Source organism: Elgaria multicarinata, chromosome 18, assembly GCF_023053635.1.
Source record: "Elgaria multicarinata webbii isolate HBS135686 ecotype San Diego chromosome 18, rElgMul1.1.pri, whole genome shotgun sequence".
In the NCBI taxonomy this organism is placed as follows: domain Eukaryota; kingdom Metazoa; phylum Chordata; class Lepidosauria; order Squamata; family Anguidae; genus Elgaria; species Elgaria multicarinata.
The window spans coordinates 3,006,128-3,030,319 of record NC_086188.1 but is presented as its reverse complement, the minus strand read 5'-3'; the positions used below and the strand labels follow the sequence as shown (position 1 = coordinate 3,030,319).

The window sequence follows — 24,192 nt, the reverse complement described above, 5'->3', positions numbered from 1 at the left end:
GATCTCTTCTCGATCCTCCCAGAGTGCAGGACATGGAATAAGGGGCTCAAGTTACAGGAAGTCAGATTCCAGCTGGACATCAGGAAAAGCGGCCTGACTGTTAGAGAAGTACAACAATGGAACCAGTTACCTAGGGAGGTGGTGGGCTCTCCCACACTGGAGGCCTTCGAGAGGCAGCTGGACAGCCATCTGTCAGGGATGCTTTAAGGTGGATTCCTGCATCAAGAGGAGGGTTGGACTTGATGGCCTTATAGCCCCTTCCAACCTGCCCATGCACTCACAATGGCTTCCAAAGGCCAGTAAGTCTGGCCTCCCATCCAAGGTATGCTGGGAGTTGTAGGCATAAGTCTTGGTTTTCATTAAATTCTTTAAAAATTCTTAAATACTTAAAACCAAACATTCTGTGTTTTTAGATTTTTCTGGTACATTGTACAGCCAGACCTATCACTGATGCCAAATTTCAAGTTTCTAACTCATCTGGAAGTGGGTAAACATTTCCGGACATACATTGCACAAAATGCTTTCTGCTTTATAGGTAGAGATTATAAGCTGGCTTGAGGGCCATTTTTCTTGGTAGAAAGGTCCAAACCAAATAAATAAATCAAATAAATCACTAGCACTCTCCCGGAAGGATGGTTTGCAGGGCTCCCTTTGCTTCCTGAACAGTATCGGATGGAGAGACAGCGAGCAAAGGTGCTCCAGGCCCCCAGAAGAGACACCTGCGCCTGGAACAGGACACCGCCCAGACTCAGGTTCCACTTAGCAGCTTCTTGGAGGCAACCGACCAAACTCGTGGTGACCTGAAGCCCCTCAAACAGGCGTTTCAGAATTACTCACGAAGGACACCCACCAACTCAGGAGCAGAATATCGATCCCAGGCGGTTAGAGCGGCACAGGCTTCCCGCATGCGCGGAAGCGGCAGAGGACGTTGCAGCGGCCGATGCAAAAATAAAAAAGGAGGAAGTCCAAAGGCAGAGGTATGTGGAAAGTGACATTTAATTAAAACATAAGCCACAGCTACTCGGCTGCAGATAGAGAGCAGAGGTGCGAGCACTGCTGAGCACAGGGCGGCATTTGATTTATAATTTAAAGCAAAGCTCCCTGCTCTATAAACGCAGGGAAGAAAATAAAGATCAAAAGAGAACAGCCCGAGGCAATTAATGAGAGGGGCTGGCTCCCGTCAGGAGGCCGCTTCCTTTCGGGCCCCAGAGGGCTTTGTAGATGGTTCCAGGGAAGGATGGACAAACCTGGCTCTATTCTGAGCACCCATCCATGCACTAAAGCAGGTTCTGCAAGCCCAGGGTGTGTTGAACCACTATAGGCAGCGAAGCAGCCGTGGGCCACGTCCAGCTGGAAGATGGCTGCAGCTAGACCTACACACGCGCACCCCCTTCATAGAATAGTAGAGTTGGAAGGGGCCTACAAGGCCATCAAGTCCAACCCCCTGCTCAATGCAGGAATCCACCACAAAGCATCCCTGACAGGTGGTTGTCCAACTGCCTCTTGAAGGTCTCTAGTGTGGGAGAGCCCACAACCCCCTAGGTAATTGGTTCCATTGTCGTACTGCTCTAACAGTCAGGAAGTTTTTCCTGATGTCCAGCTGGAATCTGGCTTCCTGTAATTTGAGCCTGTTATTCCGTGTCCTGCACTCTGGGATGATTGAGAAGAGATCCTGGCCCTCCTCTGTGTGACAACCTTTCAAGTCTTTGAAGAGTGCTCTCATGTATCCCCTGAATCTTCTCTTCTCCAGGCTAAACATGCCCAGTTCTTTCAGTCTCTCTTCATAGGGCTTTGTTTCCAGACCCCTGATCATCCTGGTTGCCCTCCTCTGAACATGCTCAGATGAGGATGCTCCCTCAGCTGCTTTTACTTACAGGTGGAGGGGATGATGATGATGATGATGATAATAATAATAATAATTTATTTCTTACCCGCCTCTCCCTCTGGATCGAGGTGGGGAACAACAGTGAATATAAAACACATAAAAACTGATTTAAATCATAGTATACATGATTAAAACACCCTTAAAACATCCTAAAATTTCACTGGATAGGCCTGCCAGAATAGATCAGTCTTTATTGCTTTTTTAAATGCTGGGATGTGTGAATGCCCCCAGTCCTGCTTGCAATTTTGCAACACAAACAAAGGCAGTTAAAGACAAAAAGGAGACGATTAGGAAAAAGGGGGGGGAAGAGAGGGGGGAAAGGGAAATCAGCAAGGCTGAAGAAGGGAGTCTAGAAAAGCCGAAGGGGTGTGCAGGAGGAAGAGAAGGAAGACCTCAGAAATGCTGGCATCTCCTTCGGCTCCCAGCAATGGCAGGGGGCAAATATTAGCAGGTTCACCTATGACCTGAAATTAATACAAAAATTAATCAGCAGCAGCGGGCAGGATAATGGGATTCCACATCTGTGGCAGGGCAGGCCGCTTCCGTGCCGTGAGGCGGGCTCGTTTAATATTGACACAGACGATGCCAGAGGACAAGAAATAAAGCCCATAAAAATAATTACCAAGATACTCAGGAGCAAATTAAGTAATCAGAGGCGCTTCTAAATCGTGTCTAGTTTTAAGAAGTGCTCTCTTTTTCGATTACCCAAGCAAGTGTTCAGAGGAGGAAAGGAGGGCGGGGGGGGGGGGAATAGGTCCAGTTCCCTGCCTCTCTGATGCACGCATGCGCTTAACGCCACAGGGGCCCACCTCCTGCCCCAACAACAGGGTGTCAATTTCATGCAACTTATCTCAGCTTCACACACGCAGACCTGGTTCACGTGTCGCGCTGATCCATGGTTTATTTAGCCCAAATGCCTTTGCAATGCTATAGTACTGGCTTGTAGAGTGGCTGGTTTTTGTTTTGTTTACCGCTCTTGCCTTCCGTCTCTGTAATCTAGCAAAACAACCTACAAACAACCCACCGTTCTAGTTACATGCATGATGCCGACCAACGGTTTAAACATTCGGGAGTTCACAACCTAACAACAAACCATGACTTCCCTTTCCCGGTGGTTTGTGGCTAACAAACCATGGTTTGTTAGTGCAGGTTATGACAACCCAGAATTCAACAAACCATGGGTTAATGTTATGTGCGAACGAGGTCAGACATAGACACAAGCAGGCTTGCCGCAGATATACCAAACGAACAAAAAAGGGGGAAAGGCCGTTTGAAGGAAGATCCACAGCGTGATTTGTTAATTTGAAATAGTAGGACACAGCCAAGGAAAGAGGGGGAAATTAATCTCCGCTCCCTCTCGACGAGCAGGATTTGACGGTCAGCTAAAATTCAGATTGGGAAGAGTGAACAAGTGGGAGATACAGGTGTAAAGGTGAACAGAACAAGCATCCGGGTTCACAAAGCCGAAGCCATCGCACGTGGCGAGGGACAGGATTAAACTCTGCGGTAAAATTAAAAGTTGCACCCACTTCACCTAAAACCTATCCCAAGGGAATCAAAATTCTGCAAGCGGCGGAAGGAATGCAACTTAAGGACCTCTACACAAATCCTCTTATTTGGCATAATGTATTCCGCTACCGATAAAGACACACAGAGAGGCACAGAGAGAGGTCGGCGGCTGAAGCCTCACCTGGAAAATCCTGCCATCTGTTCCTCTTCACGGAAGACGGATCAGAGCCTCGTCAGCAGCAGCCCCAAGGCTCTAGGATAAGCTTCCCGAGGGAGGCACATCCTTCTAGTCAAAATCTAGAAAGAACTGCAAAGGCTCTCTTTGCATGTCAGCACACGAGAGCCCCCCCGGAAAGACAGCTGGTCCGCCGCTGTGCCAACTTACCCCTGTAACACGTAGCTGCAAGGGAGCACTGGAGTCGTGTTCTAGGGCAAGGTGGGTGAAGGCAGATCAAGTTATGTTGCAGATCTCTGGGTGATCTGCAGCCAGTCGGCAAGGATGCCTGACTCCATGGTGTTGAACAGCAACAACACGGTGGACTCCCTCCTGCCCTAACCAAGTGCTGTTAAAAAGAAGGCAGGTGAGCAGCTTTGAGGGGGCGGGAGTCACCGGGGTGAATTGGTGTGCGGCTGCGAACTCTGTTCCTGTGATCAGAATGCTTTCGAAGTGTGTGTCTTTTGCGCCTGGCTCCAGTCGGTGGATCGCAATGTCTCTAGTAAGGAACGCAGATCCTACGAGCTTAAAGTCTGTCCATCTCTGTTCTAGGGTGCACGCCCAGCCCACGTAGAGAAACAAGGTGGCCCTGCCTAGAAGAGGGCAAGTCTGTGGCAGACTGTGGCAAGTCTGGGGGTGTGGGTTCTGCCCCCAGATCCCCTCTGTGGGATGCATAAATAATAAAAGATAGCAATTTTTTAAAATTGCTGGATTTGACTCTTTTAGCACTCTGTAGTAGCTACGGAGCGCTAAAATGGACACACTCAGCTTGCAACAAAGCTACATTTGTCCGTTTTAGCACTCTGTAGCCACTGTGAATTGCCATGTTGTTTGGAAAAAAGAAATAAATTGAGGGGATGGGGAAGCATGTGGCCTGCGACCCGTGTATTGTCCGCCCTTGACCTATGTAACAGTAGGAGAGGCAATAAGCCTACATACATGAGTTGCTGGGGAACAGGGGCGGGAGGGTGCCGTTGCACTCCTGTCCTGCTTGTGGGTCCCTGGCTGAGGGCTGGTTGGCCACCGTGTGAACAGAGTGCTGGACTAGATGGACCCCTGGTCAGGGCTCTTCTGATGTTCTTATGGCCTAGACTATGAACTCGATGGAACGTGCCACAAACTCCTCTCCAAGAGGCACAGTTCCATGGTTTGGAGAGGTGCCGTAGCTGAGTGGTAGAGCGCCACTTTGCATGCAGAAGGTCCCAGGTTCAAACTAGGGCAGCATCTCCAGGTAGGGTTGGGAAAGACCCCCTCCCCTCTGAAAACCTGGAGAGCTGCCGCTGCCGGTCAGTGTCGACAACATTGGGCTGGATGGAACAATGTGTTTAAACAGCAATGGGCTCATCAGTTGGAACCTCTACACGGGAAATGTTCCCATGGGAATGACAGGAGTTGTAGTGAAGCACACCTGGAGGGAAACAGGTTGGGGGAAGCCGCCCTATACGTAGGACGTTTGAAATTCGTTCTTTGGGAGGCTGAATGCGGAGTCCACAAAATGATGCGAAAGCAACACCCACCTGCCATTTTTTCTGCTACTACCTTCAGCCAGTCTCTATCGCTCCCCCCTCCCCAATGATGAAGTTGTTTACGCCAGGTGGGCTGTTTTTAAAAGAGGGAGGGGCGGAGAAGAGAGGAGATTCCCCCAAATTCCCAGCAAATCTCACAACCGGAGCCGTAGAGGTTGGGTGGTGGCGCAGGGGGTGAAACGCAGACACAAGAGGGTTGTGGGGGGAAAGAAATATATATATTCCCGTCCTCCTCTTTAAAACACACATTCATCACTTGAGGATCTTAATGTGCCTTTGCCAGCCGGAGAGGTCAAAGCCGCTCGCCTAAGCCGGGCTCATTAAATATACATTTAATCATAGCTTTGGATTGAGAGACAAAGACCGCGAGAAACAGGTGCTTTGCCAAGTGACCTTTCGGAACCTATTTTAATGTAACTAGTTTACAGCTTATCTGAAAGGCCACCTCATCAGGAACTGCAGAGCCGAAGCAAAACCCAGCGAAGTAATTATAGGGGCCTGAGGAGGAATTAGAAACCCAAAAAAGGAGGGGGGCGCGGGAAGAAAAGAGAAACGGCAGCAGCAATTCCCTGGAAACAGGTGACTGGGGCATCGTCTGATGCGACATCAAAGGCACAGCGGGGCAGGCCTTTTCCCCGACTGAGCACTTCTCGACCGGGGCTATTCAATTTTATATTTCATGCAGCTCTTCTTTTTCCGTCCACCAAAAGTCCCCCGCTTTCCCTCTGCTATTCCCGTCCTTTTTAATTCTTATATAAATAAATGTCTTGTTCAATAAGGCAGGAGGTCATCAAAAAGGAAGACAGGAAGGACCAAAGATCCCCTCTGCGAAGAGGGGGAAGTGACTGGATGCGGGCGGGTCCTCCAGGCGTCAGGCGTCTTGGCTTTTCCCCACATGCCGGGGAGCCTTCCTAAATGAGACGGCAGCTCAGTTCAGACACCACGTTTCTCAACGGTGGTTTCAGAACTCCACAGCAGAGTTTTTACGCCACCGTTGAGAAATGTGTTGTCTGGCAGGAAAACGCCGCACAACGGTGGAAGTTTTTTTGGAAAACACTCTAGGCAGAATAGCCACGCTTTGCGGAAAAGAGTTCCTGCACAACCGTTGTGCGGCGTGTTGGCGGAGTTTCCGTTGCGTTGACTTTTCCCATTGGCTACAGAGTTCCCTGGCAAGAGCGGTGAAAGGAGCGAGTGCCGCTCTAGGACAGCTGCCGGGATTGTGGGGTGGGGTTTTTTTTCCCAGCAATGGCTGATGGGATACCATCAGGAGGACCAGGGGAGGAGAGAGAGCGGAGGGGCTGTCAATCAAATGCAGTGGATTTTACTCAACTCCACGGGAGTCCCCAGTCACACAACGGTGGAGATAGAACATGTTGTGTGGGGAGGACCCCCTGGGAACTCAACCGTTGAGTGGAGTTTCCCTCCTGCCTTGACTAACGTGTTGTCCAAACTGAGCCAGCGTCACGCTAAAGATGGCGGCATTTCTCTGCTCCAAGGACACCCGCACCACCAACCCTGTGGGCCAAAGGGAATACAAGCTCCCTAAAGAAGGTTGCAGGCCCTTCCCATGTGGATCACTCCAAGCTGGCCCCGATTCCCTACTCCCTGTGCTCGCTCGGTCAGAAAACGAAAATGAGGACAATATGAGCCGGAGAGGTAACAAAACTAGAATTCTTCTGTACAAGAGAGAGTCAGGTGATACCAAGAGCTAATCACATCCTGCTGAATGCTGTACAGTTCCATAGACTTCCAGTGTTCTCAAGGCCTGTTCGGACGACACATCAGGCTCTGGGGTTAGCGAAACTGGGGTTTCCTGGGGTTAGCGCTAACCACAAGCCGTGCTGTCGCACACAACTCTTTAAGCCACAGTTAGAGCTGGTAACCATACTGCAGACGGTCTGGTCTGACTGGGGTTAGTGAGTGAGCAGGGTTTAGCAAAACGCATCTCACAAGACACCTTGAACCCTGCCGCTTAACCAAAAGCCTGAACCAGCAGGGTTTAAGGTGTTTTCTGAACAGGATCTCAGTTTTTAGACTATTGCAGGTCACCCACCCACAACCACACATGTCCACTTTCCCTTCTGCTCAAAGGGCTTTCCAGCTCTATGAACCCGCCAGCCTTGGAGGCCTTAACTCTCATCGCAAACAGGACATTTGTTCTTTTAAAGCCCACCTTGACGAATCGTCCCCAACAGGAATCGTTAAGGCTACAAAAGCAGCTTTCGTTCATGTGTATGCAACCACGGGTTGAGCGTCCAGCACAGTCACAGGCAAGCGGGGCTACTTACACTTGCGTGGTTCAAGGGACTTGTTCGGGCAGGCCAGGTGTTGGACCGGCGGGTTCTGTGTTCTCTGCAGGCAGGCCAACATGACTGGTAGCGGCAAGAGGGCTCAGGCGGCGTCACTCCAGAACGCACTGCAGGAAACCCAAAAAGAGGAACAGCGTCAATCGGCAGGACAGGAGAGAGTTGGGAACACAGAGTCGTCGGACGGACGAAGTCCGATGCTTTTCTGGTTTCAAAGGGCCAGTGTAAACTGAGCCCAGAACACGACAGGGATGTACATGTGCCATAGATCTCCAGGAGTACAAAAAAGAAAAGAAAACAAGAAGCAGAAAAACATAATTTTGCTGATTGAGGACATAAGCTTTCAATTATAAACAAACAAGTTTCTAGACCTTATGGTGACAAAGATGTGCTCGAAAGGACAAAGGCAGCACCAGCCGAAAACTGAATCGTATTCCTAGTGGGCTTCCGTAGCCCTCCCCATGGGTAGCAGAGCAAGAATAAATTATGCAAAGTAGTACAGATAACATCAGAATAAATTATATATAATAAGAGATGTTGCGCACAGGTCCTTAAGCTACAGCATTGAAACAGGAGGCAGAAGCCAGCCCTGTCTTTCGTGGTGCAGAATTTGGATTTTGCCAGGAGTACCCACAGGCCTATCTGAAGACGTCATGGCAGAAGCCCATACCGTGGGATGGTTTGGGATACGCTCCTCTGTTGCTTCCTTTCCCTTCGGGTGATTGGGAACAAGCCCAGCGGAACCAGAAGCACAAGAACAAGATGCTAAACAGCTTGGGGCCAGGCTATCTGAAGGAACGCCTCCTCCCATATGTACCTGCCCGGACCCTAAGGTCATCCACAGGGGTCCTTCTCCGCGAGCCCCTGCCAAAGGAAGTGAGGCAGGTGGCTACCAGGAGCAGGGCCTTCTCTGCTGTGGCACCCCGGCTGTGGAATGAGCTCCCTAAGGAGGTTCGCCTGGCACCGACATTATATGCCTTTAGACGCCAGGTGAAGACCTTTTTATTCTCCCAGCATTTTAACAGTCTATAGATAAATTTTAACTTGGGTGTTTTAAATTTGTAATTTTGCATTGCTGCTGTTTTTATCTGGTTGAGCTTTTATATTGTATTTTATATTATGGTTTTATACTGTTGTTTTATACTTCGAATGTTTTTAATTTTTGTGAACCGCCCAGAGAGCTCCGGCGATTGGGCGGTATAGAAATGCAATAAATAAATAAACAAAGGTAAAGTCACACAAATGCAGACTTTTCTGTAGCAGGTTCATTTTACTCAGTTGTATCAGCCAAACCTGATAAAAACACAAACACTTTAAATGGTCCAGGATTTAGAAAACAGAACAAAGGACAGGGAAGGGGCAGCTCTCCAAAGACAGGACCCCGGCCCGCACGTAAACACTGGCGTGCGCCTCTACCAGTTAGCCACGGAAATCCCAGCAGGCAACATCCGTCTCCCACTGGCCAAAATGGAGTGTAAAAAGCCCCCTCAAGAGCACCTGGCAATTGTATCCCAAAGTCAAGGCAAGGGGGGGAAAGGCCAAAGACACCCATTTGCTCAGCACACGGAATTATCCGTCCGGAAGTGCAGCGTACGGCATAAATTATGCTTAATTCCCCCCTGACGGCGTCTCCCCCTGAGTGACTTCCGGAACCGTCTCACCATTGCAAACGGGCCGAGGGGGGAAAGGTGGGCTAGAAACATCCGAGGAGCAGGCGGGCGTTCTTCAGAGCGGCGCTTTCTCTTCCATCATGTTCCCATGCCGAAATCCACTGACAGCTGCTTGTCAGGACGGATATATCACATCACACAGATCTCCGCCGCTGCGCGGAAAGGCCCGGCTTCCCAGGGAACCGGGCGAACAAATACGAGAACAAGGAAGGCGAAAAGACTGCCAAAAGACCACTGCGTGGGCTCCAAAAGCCAGCGAAGGCTTGGCTCGCTGAGCAGGAACCCTGCCTCCTGGCCTGAAAACCCTGAGCATTCTTCACATGCTCAGATACAAATCTCCCTCCTATTTCTTCACACATTCCAGAGCGGGCAGGTTGAAATCAGGGTTCCAACTTTCCTGATCTCTGTGTTGTAGTTGTTTTAACAAGCATGCATACTAATTGCTAGCTATAACAACTGAAAAAAGGGGTTTGTTGCTACATAAGAGCCGTTTACCACCCTGAAGCACAGCCTCCGGCGGTAACAGCCCACATGACTTTTGCATTACTTAACCGCGCAGTGCAGCATGTCCCCATGACCGGAGAAGCAAGCGTCCACGCCGTTTGGGTTGTCAAAGTCTAAATATTAATAACTGGTACAACAATAACACATGACCTCAAAAGTCACAGTTTTTGCCCCAGGCTCATTCTTTTACATAGAAAAACAGACCAGCTCAGTGTCGTAGATAAAGAGTCCTAGATTCGATTTTAAGAGATCATGAATGTAGGCTTTAACATGTTTTTATGGTATTGCTTTCAGATCTCACTTTCAAGTCCGTAGGTTTTAAAGGACACTTAATATAATGATTAATTACTATAATATAATTTATAATATATTAATATAATTATAATAATATAATTTGGCTTTAATTTTTAAACTGATGGGGTTTTTTTTGGGTTTTTAAAGTGGTTTCAATTGTAAAAATCTGATCTTTGGTGCAAGTGTGTTTTAAGACGATCTGTTTTAGCTAACCTGACACATTCCAAGTCTGAGCCCAAGTAATACATGTGTCCATCTTCCCCAACCTGTGTTGGACTACAATTCCCATAACCCCCCCAGCTAAGAGTTGTAGTCCAACACATCTGGAAGGCCACAAGTTGCCTACCCGTGATCCAGATGTTAAAAGCTGATCTGTTCCTTTCGAATAATCGTTTTGTTTTGTCCTCATGGGACAGTAACCCTAGACTGTAGGTAAGAAATTGCATCTTTAATTCTCCATCATGTTTTACAGAAATCCTTGTACTTAAAAAAGAATAATACAAGCAGATCATGGATGGCGTTAGGGCGAGAGCTTCCACCCCCTAAGATGCAGGGAGGAATTGTTGGTTTTGTTTATCTTACCACCATAGGGCTCTCCCAAGACCATCTGTTATCCCTGGACCTGGGTAGTGCCAAAAGAATCATTAAGCAGAGACTCCTGGATATTGATACTCAGGAACTACAGCAGCCCATGTTCCCCGTATGCCTTGGGGCTACGGGATCACAACCAAAATAGTGTACTTCTGTATTTAAGCTGGTTATCTATACCCAAATATAGGTGGGCATTTTCCCTAGCAAGGCTTAATGCTATGCCTTCTAGGGTAATGGAGGGCAGATTTGGGCAAGTCCCACTATCAGACAGATGCTGCCCCTGTAACAACGAAGAGCTGGAATCTATCTCCCACGTATTATTCAACTGTAGCTTCTATCAGGAGGCAAGAAAAGCCCTTATCCATCCTTTCACGCACCGATTACCTGGACGATCGTCCGTGACCCTTATGTGGGCCCTTTTACAGGCTCAAGATAAGCATACCACTGAACAAGTTGCTAAATTTCTTAATCACGCAATCCTTACCAGATCAGTTATAGTGGCAGGACTTTCCTTTGCTTCTAGCACAGAACTTTAAGGAGGCTCATGTAATCGTACTGTTTTAATTTCATGTATTTTAAATATTTATTATGTGTTTTTATATGTTTTATTGGTCTGTTGACTGTAATAAAAGGAATTGATTGGTTTTTGTTTATTTGACAGTTCAAGAGATTTTGGTGCCTATGCAAATGATGCACAACCCAAACGCTGCTCCTCCCAGATCCTGTTAAAGATATAAAACTCAATAGTTGATCTGAGGGCGTTAAAAACAACACTCACACCCACACCCACACCCACACACACACCCAGCTGCAGTGGTTAAGTTCCAACAGGATCACATGCTTATTGAAAAAGTCCATAGCTGCTCTTTTGTCCTGGGCTCAAATTAAAACCTGCATGAGATTTACACACATCTATTCCAAGACTTAAAAGCCAAGATTTGGACTCATGACACTTCACTGCCATAAAGTTTTCCTGCCATCGGCAAGTGTAACCTGCCTGCAAAACCCTTCCCCCAGACGACAATATTGCTGCAAAAAGAGAACGGCCAGAAAAGGCCAAGCGAAATATATATGTATTTTTCCCTTGGCCCACCCTGCATTCCCGGTGACTTTCAAAACACTAACCTTTTTGGGCTGATAATTACAAGCAACCGCTAGAGAAAAACAGAGAGGTGGACGGAGAGGGTTAGAAACCTTGCCAGGAGAACAGGTGCAAGACCTGCAGCGATCTCTCCTCCTACCTCCATCGCTGATCACCCTCACCATCCTCAGAAAAACACATTCTGGATACGCCAGCAGCAGCTGGTGGCATTACTGAATGCCACATGCCAAACGTCCCCAGGAGTCATTAAGCAGGTGAAACGGAAGCAAGCCCTTCCAATCTCAAAACTCCAGAAAGGAAAACAAATTATCAGGATGCAAAGGGACACCGCAAAGGCCAGGAGGAAATCTACAAAATGGAGGGGTCGGAGAGGGATATGGATAGACAGGGAGCACGGAAACCTGCAGACCGTTCCTGATCGTCCAAGACCCATAGTTTGGAGATTGGACATCATTTCTGAATTGATTCACCGTTTCATAAGCACAAGGGGATATCTCCTAATTCATCTCAGTATCCCTCACTGCTGGTCCAATGATGTAGGACCCAAAGACTTGACCAGTTCATTCTATTCACCCTCTTTGGGTGCCCCCAACCCACATTTTTCCCTATAGCATCAAATAACTTCTGCTCAGCAGAGTGCTGGGAATTGGGTAGGCTGCACCTGTTAGCAGCCACCTAGTCTGAGATCTCTGCATGGGGGGGGGGAGGGAGTTTAGAGTCTAGGAGAAAGGTGGGGGCTTAGCAAATTAAGTCCTTTGATCATCCTTTGCTGCCATGAGAAAGAGACGGGGGAAGGAAATTAAGAGTCCTTGACAAAGGATTCTCATTTCCCTAGTGCTTCCTTCCTGTAACTCTTGCCTTCCACTAGCAACGAAACGTGCGCCCACACCCTGGGGTTATTCAAAACTCTGCATACATGAACACACGCTTGTTTGCCTCTTGCTACAAGAGATTTAGCTAAGTGCATGCATGCCGGATCCAACCCAACCGGGATCCTATCTCCAGATTTGCCAAGTCACCACTTTGCCGCACACAGCACACAACCGAAAATGCGGGGAAAGATGAAACTAAGTCATTGGAGGCAGGCCTTTAAAAGCTAGAGGAAACCGACGTGGACGTAAAGGATATCTCTACGTACCAAGATCCGAAAACCCAACTAAAACGAAGGCCGGCTTCATATCCTGCTTGCAAATTGCTAAAAGGCATCTGGCAAGCAAATTGGAGACAGAACGTTGGAGCACGTGTGTTCCTGGTCTGATCTAACTGCTTATTACTAGCAGTATTTCGAAGAGGGGCCTGCAACAAAATGTTGCAGCATGGAGTACCCCTGTTCACTGTTTTTGAGCCTTTTTCAAGGAGACACTATTCCATTGCCTATTTCCCCACCTCTCGTGTTTGTTTGCTTATTTTCCCCATAACAATCAGCATTTGCACCCGCTGAACATTCTCAGTACTCACTGGGCTGTCCCCTGTCCCCCTGCCACAGTATTTTTTGAACTTCGGCAAATTTCGGATTTCCCCCAAGCCTGCTGATGCCTCCCTCTTGTGCATGGATCATGCTGTTTTGGAAGAGCCATACACTGAAAACGAGTTTCCTATGAGAATGAGTTTCCTATTAGAACATAGGATTTCCAGAATGCCTACGGAAACCAAGATGTGTACATCAAACAAAACCAGCAAGGTACCGGCCGTGCCTTCAGATTTATAATTTAAAGGGATTAGATACACAAAGAGAGGAGAGAGGAAGGAGAAAGTGCAGGAGGATGAACCGTTTGAGAACACCAGAGTGAAGAGGTGAGTTTTAAATCAAGCCTTCACACCAATGGAAGGAGAAACTGTAACTACCCTCAGCTCATCCCTTGGGTTCAAATCCCACCTTCCCCCACACCTGGAGTTAGAAATTGCCTGTAACCTGTGGCCATTCTTCCCATGCAACAGCTCCCAAATTTAATCCCCAGTATCTTCAGTTTAAAAGGTTCTCTGAAACAAGCAGGGCTAAGAAAGACGCACACACCCAGCTTGAGCTATCAGGGCACTGCTGACAGTCTGAGCAGACTAAGACCTAATTTATGAAAGTGGTATATAAAAGGCAGGAGCCATACCAAGCAGGATATAGCGGTATGAAAGCGGTATATGGGATGTGTTCAGAGGAGGGCAACCAGGATGATCAGGGCTCTGGAAACAAAGCCCTATGAAGAGAGACTGAAAGAACTGGGCATGTTTAGCATGGAGAAGAGAAGATTGAGGGGAGACATCAGAGCACTCTTCAAATACTTAAAAGGTTGTCACACAGAGGAGGGCCAGGATCTCTTCTCAATCCTCCCAGAGTGCAGGACACGGAATAACAGGCTCAAGTTAAAGGAAGCCAGATTCCAGCTGGACATCAGGAAAAACTTCCTGACTGTTAGAGCAGTACGACAATGCAACCAGTTACCTAGGGAGGCTGTGGGCTCTCCCACACTAGAGACCTTCAAGAGGCAGCTGGACAACCATCTGTCAGGGATGCTTTAGGGTGGATTCCTGCATTGAGAGCAGAGGGTTGGACTCAATGGCCTTATAGCCCCCTTCCAACTCTACTATTCTATGATTCTATGTCAATGGGTCCCAACAGTTGTCAGGTCTAAAGTAAGAACCAGCTGAAGAGACGGCACAAGAAGAGAGCAAAACCAGCGAAGGCAAAATACACCACCTAATTCGCTGCAGCAGAAAGACGAATCAGAAGTCCAAGGTCACCATAACCCAGCTGAAGAGGCGTCCTTCAATGAAACCCACATCACCAGCAACAGATGTCTGTCAAAAGCTCTTCATCAACCTCCAGGGACTCAAAGGATTGTGAAAACCCAGTTCCGCCTTTGAAGGCAACGCTGGATATCTGAGCTGGCTTCTGCAGCAGCGCAGCTAGCCTAAGTGGGCTACCACCTGCCTTATGCCAGGCAAATTCCACCCACCCACCCTTGAAATTGCCCATCAAGTCAACGCCATCCAGCATGACCTGTATATTTAAGGAAATGCTTATTTATTTATTTAAGTGGCTCAGCAAAATGGGGTCAACAGAAGGAAAGCAGGTGCAATACCCCACTGCATAAATCCCCTTTACAAGGAAAGAGAACACGACCGTGTGAAAGGAGGCACCCTTGGGTGAAGGGCTTGACCGAAACGGGGATTGCAAGACGGCCGGACGTGATGAGGTCGGTAAAAGCCTTCCTATGGAGCAGCCTCAAAGAGATGGGCGCCACTGCCTTGCCTCCCGCTCAGAAGTGCGAGGGAGAAAAGTTCCCCTCGGTTCTGCTTTCAGCTGCTACAAGATTTTTCTCCACCCGCCCCCTGGGGATGTTTCCCCATCACTGCTAATAAAGTCGGAGCATGGACTCCGTCGCCTTTGACTGGAGTGAACTGGTTAATGGTTATGTCAGCGCGATTTAGCCGAACGTCCTTCCCCCTGAACACAACGGACAGACGTTGGCGGAAATGGCTTGCCTTCGTCTCCCGGCTGATAAATTAGTGTGGACATGAGCGAATTGCTCGCTCCCTGGTTTCCCTCTTGCCTTTCTTCCCTGCTCGCACCCAGACAAATGTGCTTTATTTTCAATCTCATGCCTTCTCCCCCTCAGCGCATGGGGAACGGACAACCTCGTGAGGGAACTCAGTGACCTCTACGCCGAGGGCGGGCATTGCCGTAAGCCGGCAGACGGCAAGAGAGGCCTTCTACTCTACGAGAGGTTTCGGGCTTTACCAGGCCACCCTGGTTGCAAGTTGCTAATCTTCTCTTGAAAGAAAAGAGATCTAAAAGTGGTCTGAAATAATTCCACCCGTTCCAATCTCTCCTGTGGCTTGACATTAAACGTCAAGCCGAAGGAGAAATCCTTCTGGCGATCTTGGTGCCCTGCACCACCCAGGGACGGGACATGCACGTCCTGGGAAGCATGTGGGGAGCCGCCAATCGCAGCGCCCCACCCAGGGATGGCACATGCACATCCCGGGAAGCACGTCCACCCAACGGAGCAAGAAGAGTGAGCGTACATGGAACTTCGGGAGAGCTCCATGCAGGCTCAGGCATGCCACCAGCTGTGGGGGCACCTGGCATGAAGGCGGATTCTCATGGGAACCAGCACCTCTATTCGGTGGGAGAGCAGAGAAGGGGTGGGGATCAGCTACAATAGTCAACCATGTATTATAGTCAACACACTGTTGATTATTATCATGTTGTGTGGAGAGTATCCCCTAAATAGTCAACTGTGGAGTTGACTATTAACGAAAGGTTGACTATTGTGTCACCCGAACTCTCCCATAGGCTCTGGACAAAAATTTAGAGAGTCATAGAATCATAGAATAGCAGAGTTGGAAGGGGCCTACAAGGCCATCGAGTCCAACCCCCTGCTCAATGCAGGAATCCACCCTAAAGCATCCCTGACAGATGCTTGTCCAGCTGCCTCTTGAAGGCCTCTAGTGTGGGAGAGCCCACAACCTCCGTAGGTCACTGATTCCATTGTCGTACTGCTCTAACAGTCAGGAAGTTTTTCCTGATGTCCAGCTGGAATCTGGCTTCCTGTAACTTGAGCCTGTTTTTCCGTGTCCTACACTCTGGGAGGATCGAGAAGAGATCCTGGCCCTCCTCTGTGGGACAACCTTTTAAGTATTTGAAGAGTGCTATCATGTCTCCCCTCAATCTTCTCTTCTCCAGACTAAACCTGCCCAGTTCTTTAAGTCTCTCTTCATAGGGCTTTGTTTCCAGACCCCTGATCATCCTGGTTGCCCTCCTCTGAACACGCTCCAGCTTGTCTGCATCCTTCTTGAATTGTGGAGCCCAGAACTGGACGCAATACTCTAGATGAGGCCTAACCAGGGCCGAATAGAGAGGAACCAGTACCTCCCGTGATTTGGAAGCTATACTTCTATTAATGCAGCCCAAAATAGCATTTGCCTTTCTTGCAGCCATATCGCACTGTTGGCTCATATTCAGCTTCAACTTGAGTGACAGCAGGTTTAGCGATTGAACAAGCAGTTCTTCAACACCTAAAACCACCTGTGGCAGCCATTCTCAGTCTCGCTGCAATTGCGGACAATGGCCAGGCCTGCAGGGACTCCGGCGACAAACGGGTTCTCTTTGTCCTGCCCTATGTCCCTCCCTCGTCCCCAAATGTATTTCTTTTTATGATGGCAATCACACAGGCTTAAAAATGGATCTTTTTATACTGCACAGCACCAAACGCTTAGGGTCTTTATAATTTATGACGACGGCTAGCAGTTTCTACAGAGACGCTTCCATTTCTGGAGAGACGCTGCTTGCTGGTTCTTGTCGTCTAGGCAGAGACCACCACCATCCGCCCTAGAGGGAGGGTCTCCTGCCACTACAAACCCAAAGACATTGTGCAGTCCTTCCGTCTTCTCACATTAAGAGATTTTTTTCTGGTACAAAAGAAAAGTCAGAAGAAGCTGCAGGAAAGCACAGGAGGGTTACAGATTTAATACGCCATCTGGACCCCCCTGGAAAATTCTGCGAATGAGGCAGGGCGAATGCACAATCTGAAAGTCCCAGTAATGGCATCAAAACTCCAGGGAAAAGGGGGCTGAACGAAGCCAGGTTACATTAGCATCTTTCTATATATATATTTACAATTTTATTGAGGGGGGGGGAAGGATTAGTGTATAAAAATAACAGTTGCTGAAGGAACAATAAAATACAGAAAACCACATTAAAAACTGCATCTAGAATGCACGTGCAAAAGGAGAAATTATGCCAATTCCAAAACTTCCTTTCTTACTTTTTCATTCAACTTATTATCTTTTACATTTCCATTCAAATGATTAAGTGTACCATTTCCCCTGAAATCTGAGGGCTGCTTTATAAACCCCCCTCTACTTAATATTATTATTATTATTATTCATCCATGTATTTTGTGACCGTAGCATGCCAAAATTTACACAGCCATTTCTTCCACGGGGCGGGGGGGGGGGGCTGGTTTCGTTATCAATTCTTTGCAAAACGGCAAACGCCAGCACCTTTCCAAATCAAGCCCCTTTGGCATGAGGCTGCCTTTTCAAAACTATCCAAAAAGATCCATTTCAAGAGGACCAAGAAGCTCAGCAAAACATGATACACTTTTCAAGGGAAAGGTGGGTCAAGAGAAAAGTTATTTAATCCCGAACAGGTGCCTGGAGTTGCCAATTGGTCCCCTTTCCTCCTACTAATGAAGTATTCACGAATAAAAGCCCTTTTCACTATTTTTCTTAAGATGCTAATTTCACAACAAGAGTTCGTTACCATGTAATTATCCCAATCTCCTCTTTCCCCATCTGTACCAGCCTCTCCCTCTCTCCCCCCCAAAAAGAAAGACAATCACACAACCACCTTTCATCACAGACTATTTTACTTTCTGCAAAGGTACCTTGAAAGAAGCGATTTTCCCCTGAAAGGCACTTTTATTCTGTTTCAAAACCAATTTTCTCCTATTACTGCCTTTAAGAAAGGGAGAGACACACAGAGAAAGGAGCATTCGTTACGTATCCCTCGTTAATGCAACTCGCGGTAAAAAGCAGCGGTATCCATTTTCCGGCTTTGATTTCTGGTAATTTTAAAATATGCGATCACAATCAGCCAGAAATTATGTAGCTGGGGACGACGACACGCACAAACACACACACACACACAGAGAGAACAGGGCTTATTTGGGAAAGGCCTTGCTCACCTCTACATTGCCAGGATCACAACCCTGGTCTGGTCACACCGAGAGCTGGCAGACCACAACCCCATTGGGAGGAAGGATGCGCTAAGCGACAACGTGTACCAGGGGTGGAGCTGTGGCCATGCAATCAGATGCAATTCATGCAAGCTGCCCGTGTAACAAGTTTTGCAGTACAGACCCTGATTTCCTCTCGATTTATGGGTACCATGCTGTGTCTCCGGGCAGGAAGGAGGCTGGGCCAACTGTCTCTAATTCTACGAAGGCTCATTAGGCCTCTCCACAGCCCCTCAAAGCAGAATGACAGTGTGTGTGTGTGTGTGTGTGTGCATAGCTCAAGGGCAAAAGAGGAATCCGGTTCCATGCTTTTTTAAAAGGCTGGAGCCGGGTGTTGCAGAGTAGAAAATACTGGGCCAGAGGGTCCTGGCAGCATCAGAGAACTCCGTTGGTTATTTTGAAGAACTTCAGTGCTTCCGGAAAATGCTGTCTCCCTCGCTGCAGATGGAGGACCCCAATCGCGGCTCCCCGCCCTCCTAGCCTTCAAGGCCCCAATCCTGCAGATCTCTCTCTCTGAACCACCTCCCTTGCGAGGCCACGGCACGGGTTTCCAACCGCCAGCCCATCCCTCATCCTAAGCCGCGTCCCACCTGCTGTCTGCTCTAACTCTTGGTGACCGGCCAACAGGTATTCGCCATCTGGGCTTTGAGCATAAGGATCTGACTGCTGCTGTCCCTGCTCCAGGCTGCCTCTGGCTGGCACTTTACGTTAATCTCCCCCCGCCGGCAAATCCCCCCGAACCCCTCCCACCCCACCCTGGAGAGCCAATTCTAGCGTTTTCTACTGAAGCTTGGAGGGGAACCACCTGCCCAGCTCCGAGGGGAAGTATGGTGGGGGAATCATTGGCTACGCGCGAGGAACACCCAGAGTCTCTCTGGGAACAAAAAGCTCTTCAAATTACAACTTCCTCTCCCCCCCCCCACTTACAAAAGGAGCAAAGCCTATTATTATAGAACTTGAGCCTGAGAGGTCCACTGCTCTGGGTCACGGAAAAACGCTAGTATTCGTGCCGACACAAAGCCAGGTAGATCTATCTAAGCCACAGAGCAAAAACAGGTTTGCATTTGCTTGCAAGGCTCCCCCCAGCTTATTGGCTAAACTGCTGTGACGTCACGGAACGTTCACCAACGCAAGGGCGCAGCAAAAGAGAATATTTATTTCTTATCCACCTCTCCCTCTGGATCGAGGTGGAGAACAACATTAAATACAAAATCAGAACAAAATGCATAAAACTGGTTAAAAATATATAAAACTAATACAATATTAAAATAGCAAATGGATATGTTAAAAAACACACCATTTGGGTAGGCCTGCCGGAAGAGATCGGTCTTTATGGCTTTCTTAAACTGGGCAAGCCTAAAGTGTGTGAGGCTGCTAAAGGCTAGAACAGGGTAACTGAAGAAGACGGTGGCAGAGTTAGCAGTCGGCTGAATGGAAGAGAAGGATGGTTGAAAGTTGGAAGGAGGCACAGGCCTGAAGGGAAAAGATCAAGGGAGGCACTGAGCTGAGAAACTGGGCAGGGGGTGACCTAGAAAGATGCAGGATTGGCGGACAGGAGAGCGAGACTCAGTCCGTTCCTAGGAGACGGGTCTTGTGGGACTGAGGATCAAAGCGCCAAGCATCAGAGTTAGCATCTGAACTATTCTGCCAAATCTTTAACTGAGTTTATTTTGTTTATTCAGAAGAACATACGAAGGCGCTATATACAGACTCAGAGCCTTGGTCCATGTACCCCAGTGTTGTCGGCACTGACTGGCAGCAGCAGCTCCGTAGAGGTTCAGGCACAAGATTTTCCAGCCCTACCTGGGACCTTCTGCCTGCTACTGAGACACGACCACGAGCTTGTGCAACATGGGGCCCTCCTCTGCAGATTGCTGGTTAGGGAGAGGAGGGGTGCTCTGGCGTGAGGCAAAGGACAAGCTATGCCACAGGACACGAACTGGCATGACACCTATGGGAGCGAGGGACGTCACGTCAACATCAAAAACCCGGTTGGAGTTTATGGGACAAGAGAAAAAGGTCCAGCGAGGAAGACACCTGCAAAAGGAAGACCGTTCCAGGTGGGGCCAAGGAAAAACACGACGCCTAGTTCCTAGGCAGACGGGCAAACTGTTTCCCTGCACGGGAGTTGCAGAAATCCCCACTGCGCACGATCCTCCCATACGTCAAGACTTTAATCCTGGAAAACTGCAACCCCTTGTAGCCTTAATTCCTGCCTCGGGATTTTGCCGCAAAGACGCCTCCTCACCTGGCGCCCACCAATCTCCAGAGCTCTGTAGGCGCGGGGGGGGGGGAGGGTCCCCAGGACACAAAGCCACCTCTCTGCTCGATGGCATTTGGTTAGGGGTTTTCCGAAAAGCAGAGGGGGGGGGCGGCGGCACGAGAAGCCGTGAATCAGCTGATGGGGACCGGACACTGAGCCGTTCAAATGCTCACCGTTAGCTTAGTTGGCTCCGCCGGCATTTGAGCTAATTCCCAATCAGCCCAGATTTTGTCTCAAGCTGGCTCTGGACAGAGAAAAAGAGAGGCTCAGCAATTTCCCCTCCTGGCAACTGTGTCCCGAGTTCGGGATCTCTCTCTCTTTCGCAAAGGAGGAAAGCAAGTATGGGCTTTTGGCCCTGCTGCTGGATTGCAACTCCCATTGTGCCTCGCCATTGGCTATGCTGGCTAGGGCTGATGGGAATTGCAGTACAACAACATCTGGAAGGCCATGACTTGCCCAACTGTGGGCTAAAGCCTTGAAGGGCTGTTGAAGACCAACCCAGTCTCCTGTCTCTGACAGTGGGCAAAGGAAATTTAAGAGCAAGGTGTGAGGGTGATAGCCTTCCCCTGTCGGTCTCCCAAGCATCCAAGACTAAGAGATGGCTGCATCTGTACACGGTGAGGAGGGGACGTAGCTCAGTGGTAGAACTCCGGCCCCAGGTTCAATTCTCGACATCTCCAAGTACGGCTAGGAAAGAATCCTGCCTGAAACCCTGGAGAGACGCTGCTGCCAGTCCGTGTCCACAATACTGGGCTAGATGGACCAAGGGTCTGACTCCGTATAAGGCAGCTTCCTATGTTCGTAAAAGATGGACTGCAGTGGTACAGGGAGATGTTCTAATAACATTAAATAACAACTATCAAGCAACACCACATAATATTTATATAAGGACGCAGACAAGCTGGAGCGTGTTCAGAGGAGGGCAACCAGGATGATCAGGGGTCTGGAAACAAAGCCCTATGAAGAGAGACTGAAAGAACTGGGCATGTTTATCCTGGAGAAGAGAAGATGGAGGGGAGACAGGAGAGCACTCTTCAAAAACTTAAAAGGTTGTCACACAGAGGAGGGCCAGGATCTCTTCTCCATCCTCCCAGAGTGCAGGACAAGGAATAACGGGCTCAAGTTAAGGGAAGCCGGATTCCAGCTGGACACCAGGAAAAACTTCCTGACTGTTAGAGCAGTACGACAATAGAACCAGTGACCTAGGGAGGTGGTGGGCTCTCCCACATTAGAGGCCTTCAAGAGGCAGCTGGACAACCATCTGTCAGGGATGCTTTAGGGTGGATTCCTGCATTGAGCAGGGGGTTGGACTCGATGGCCTTGTAGGCCCCTTCCAACTCTGCTATTCTATGATTCTATAAGCATTTCCAAGTGTTCAAAGTGTTTCACATGCATTATCCTTTCAACAACCCTCATGATGGGAAGGGAGGGGAAGGCAAGATTAGAACCAAGGATTATTTTAATCATTGATCTCTTTCCTTTTAAAATATCTTAAAATCCCCCCCCTTGCAAAGCGGCTCATGGATAGAAGCAGCCCCAAGAAAGCAATGAAATCAGAATTGACCACGTATCAAAAACACAGCAAAAGGTATCAAGGTAAAACACACACACACACCCAAAACCAGCACAAAAGGGCAGCACAAAGTCAGTCCTCAGAATTTTTTTTAAAGACCTGTCAAAAATATGAGAAGCAGCATTTCATGGTGAACTCCATCCTCCGAGTGCTGGTCTCTATGCAGCTGCCCATGCACAAGAGGAAAGTTTTAGCAGGCTCTGGAGAGGAACCCCAAGGTTTGGAGGGGTCCAAAAAATCTTTAGAGAAAAACAAATGCTAAGGGGGAAAGGGAACCCAAATCCAACAGAGCTTGTCCAGTGGCCGTAGAACACTTGCCTAATTTATATCCCACTGTTTCCCCCCTCTTGCAAGGAACCCCAGGGGATTTACCTCCTCCTCCTCTCCCTTTTATTCTCACAACAACCTTGAGAAGGGGCTAGAACCCTGATCTCCCAAGTCCCGGTCCAGCACTCTTATGGCAAACAGTCTGTGCACGTGGACAGGAACTGTGATTAGGCAGTGGGCGGAATGCAGTGATGCTATTCCCAATTGTGGAATAGCTTTTATTCCAGTGGACATCCCACTAACGGAAGAGGAGTGGAACGGAGTAGCGAGGAGGAGGACGTGGCTGGCACCCTGAACAACACACTGCAACATTTTGTGGCAGGCTCCACTTATTTGTCCATAGTCGGGACAAATAATCTGACCTGGTACAAACTTCCATCCCCACCTCATCTTGTGGCAGTGAAACCCGCAACGTTCGTGACATATTACGTGAATAAATGTTTAAGAAAGCAGTAGCAGAGGCTTTTCCTTTAAGTATCAAAAACTCCTCCCAAGACAAAACAAACATTTCCTTAACAAAAACATCTACAGAGTTCAAAGCACCTCACATACATAACTCAATCCTTGTTAGAACAACAGCCCTGTAAGATAGGGTGGTACATAACCCCCATATTATAGGTGGTTATGGGGGGCTTAAAGCTGTGCCCTTAATGCACAACCCTGGGTTAACTGCAGCCTGTCCGCTGTAACATGGGAACATTTGCAAACAGATGCACCACAAACACGCTTTACCCTGAGGTTAAATTTGGGATCTGTATTGTAGCCCAGGGTTAAAAGCGACAACATCAAAAGGGCGCCTAACATTGAGGAGGCTGGATTTCCCAGGACTGTTCTGCAACTACATATACAGCATTTTCAATTGGCAAAGGGCAGCTCCGCAACAAGCACGACACAAGCCGCTGTGTTGTGTTATTTTACTGACCCAGAAAAGAGAACAACTCCGCCACGGCCACGTGAAGTCTGGTCACGCTACGAAAGAGGGCAGGGCTCCTGCAGCTTTAACTGTTGTGATGAGGAGGGAATTTCACCAGGTGCTGCATGCATACCGACGACACCTGCTGAAATTCCCTTTTCCATACAATTGTTGAAGATACAGGAGCCCAGTCCTCCTTTCCATAGGGTCACCCTATCTTTCAGCAACCTCTTCCCTCTGAGCATTGATACGGCGTTCTAGCACACACTGGCGCTATTTGGGGAGGCGAGAAGACGCACCAGAGCCCTTCCCTGCTCGTTCGCAGAGTTAAATTTCTGGTCAGCACCACCAGCCGCCGCATCTGTGGATCCCGGTGTCCTTCTCTGGGTCACTAAACCCGTGTGACAAGTTAACAGGTAAGGGGCCCTGCCGGTGCCAGCATCAACCCCCCACGCAATAAATGCGTGTGACAGGTTCTGCTAGGAAAGGTCACGTCACTCTTAATTAGCCACAAAAGCACCTGAACCTGGAGTGATGCTTCAATGCCACCTGTCTCCCAAAGCATCTTTCACCTGCCTTCGCAAAAGAGGCAGTAGGTGCAGGACTTCTTTCGCACGCCCCCGGTGCCAGGTTAAAACCGGTGCCCAGGTTGGTCTTCAGCCGGTGAGGTGCAAGGCACAACGGAGCCGTGCGCCACATTGAGGCGAGGCGCACCAGCAGCGACACGGACGAGATTTCCTTCTGTTTTTATGTTTGTTTTAAGAGGAGAGAGCAAGAA

The 24,192-nt window shown here is 48.7% G+C and overlaps 1 protein-coding gene across 1 annotated transcript in view; it reads right to left on the bottom strand.

Annotated features, from left to right (window-relative positions):
* The window catches only part of FAM222A (family with sequence similarity 222 member A), a 98,496-nt gene that overhangs the window by 38,816 nt on the left and 35,488 nt on the right, over window positions 1–24,192 (bottom strand). Inside the window, exon 2 of the mRNA XM_063143842.1 lies at window positions 7,423–7,550. Within this exon, the coding sequence (XP_062999912.1) occupies window positions 7,423–7,504 (82 nt within the window). The 5' untranslated portion in view covers window positions 7,505–7,550. The remainder of the gene's footprint in view (window positions 1–7,422; window positions 7,551–24,192) is intronic.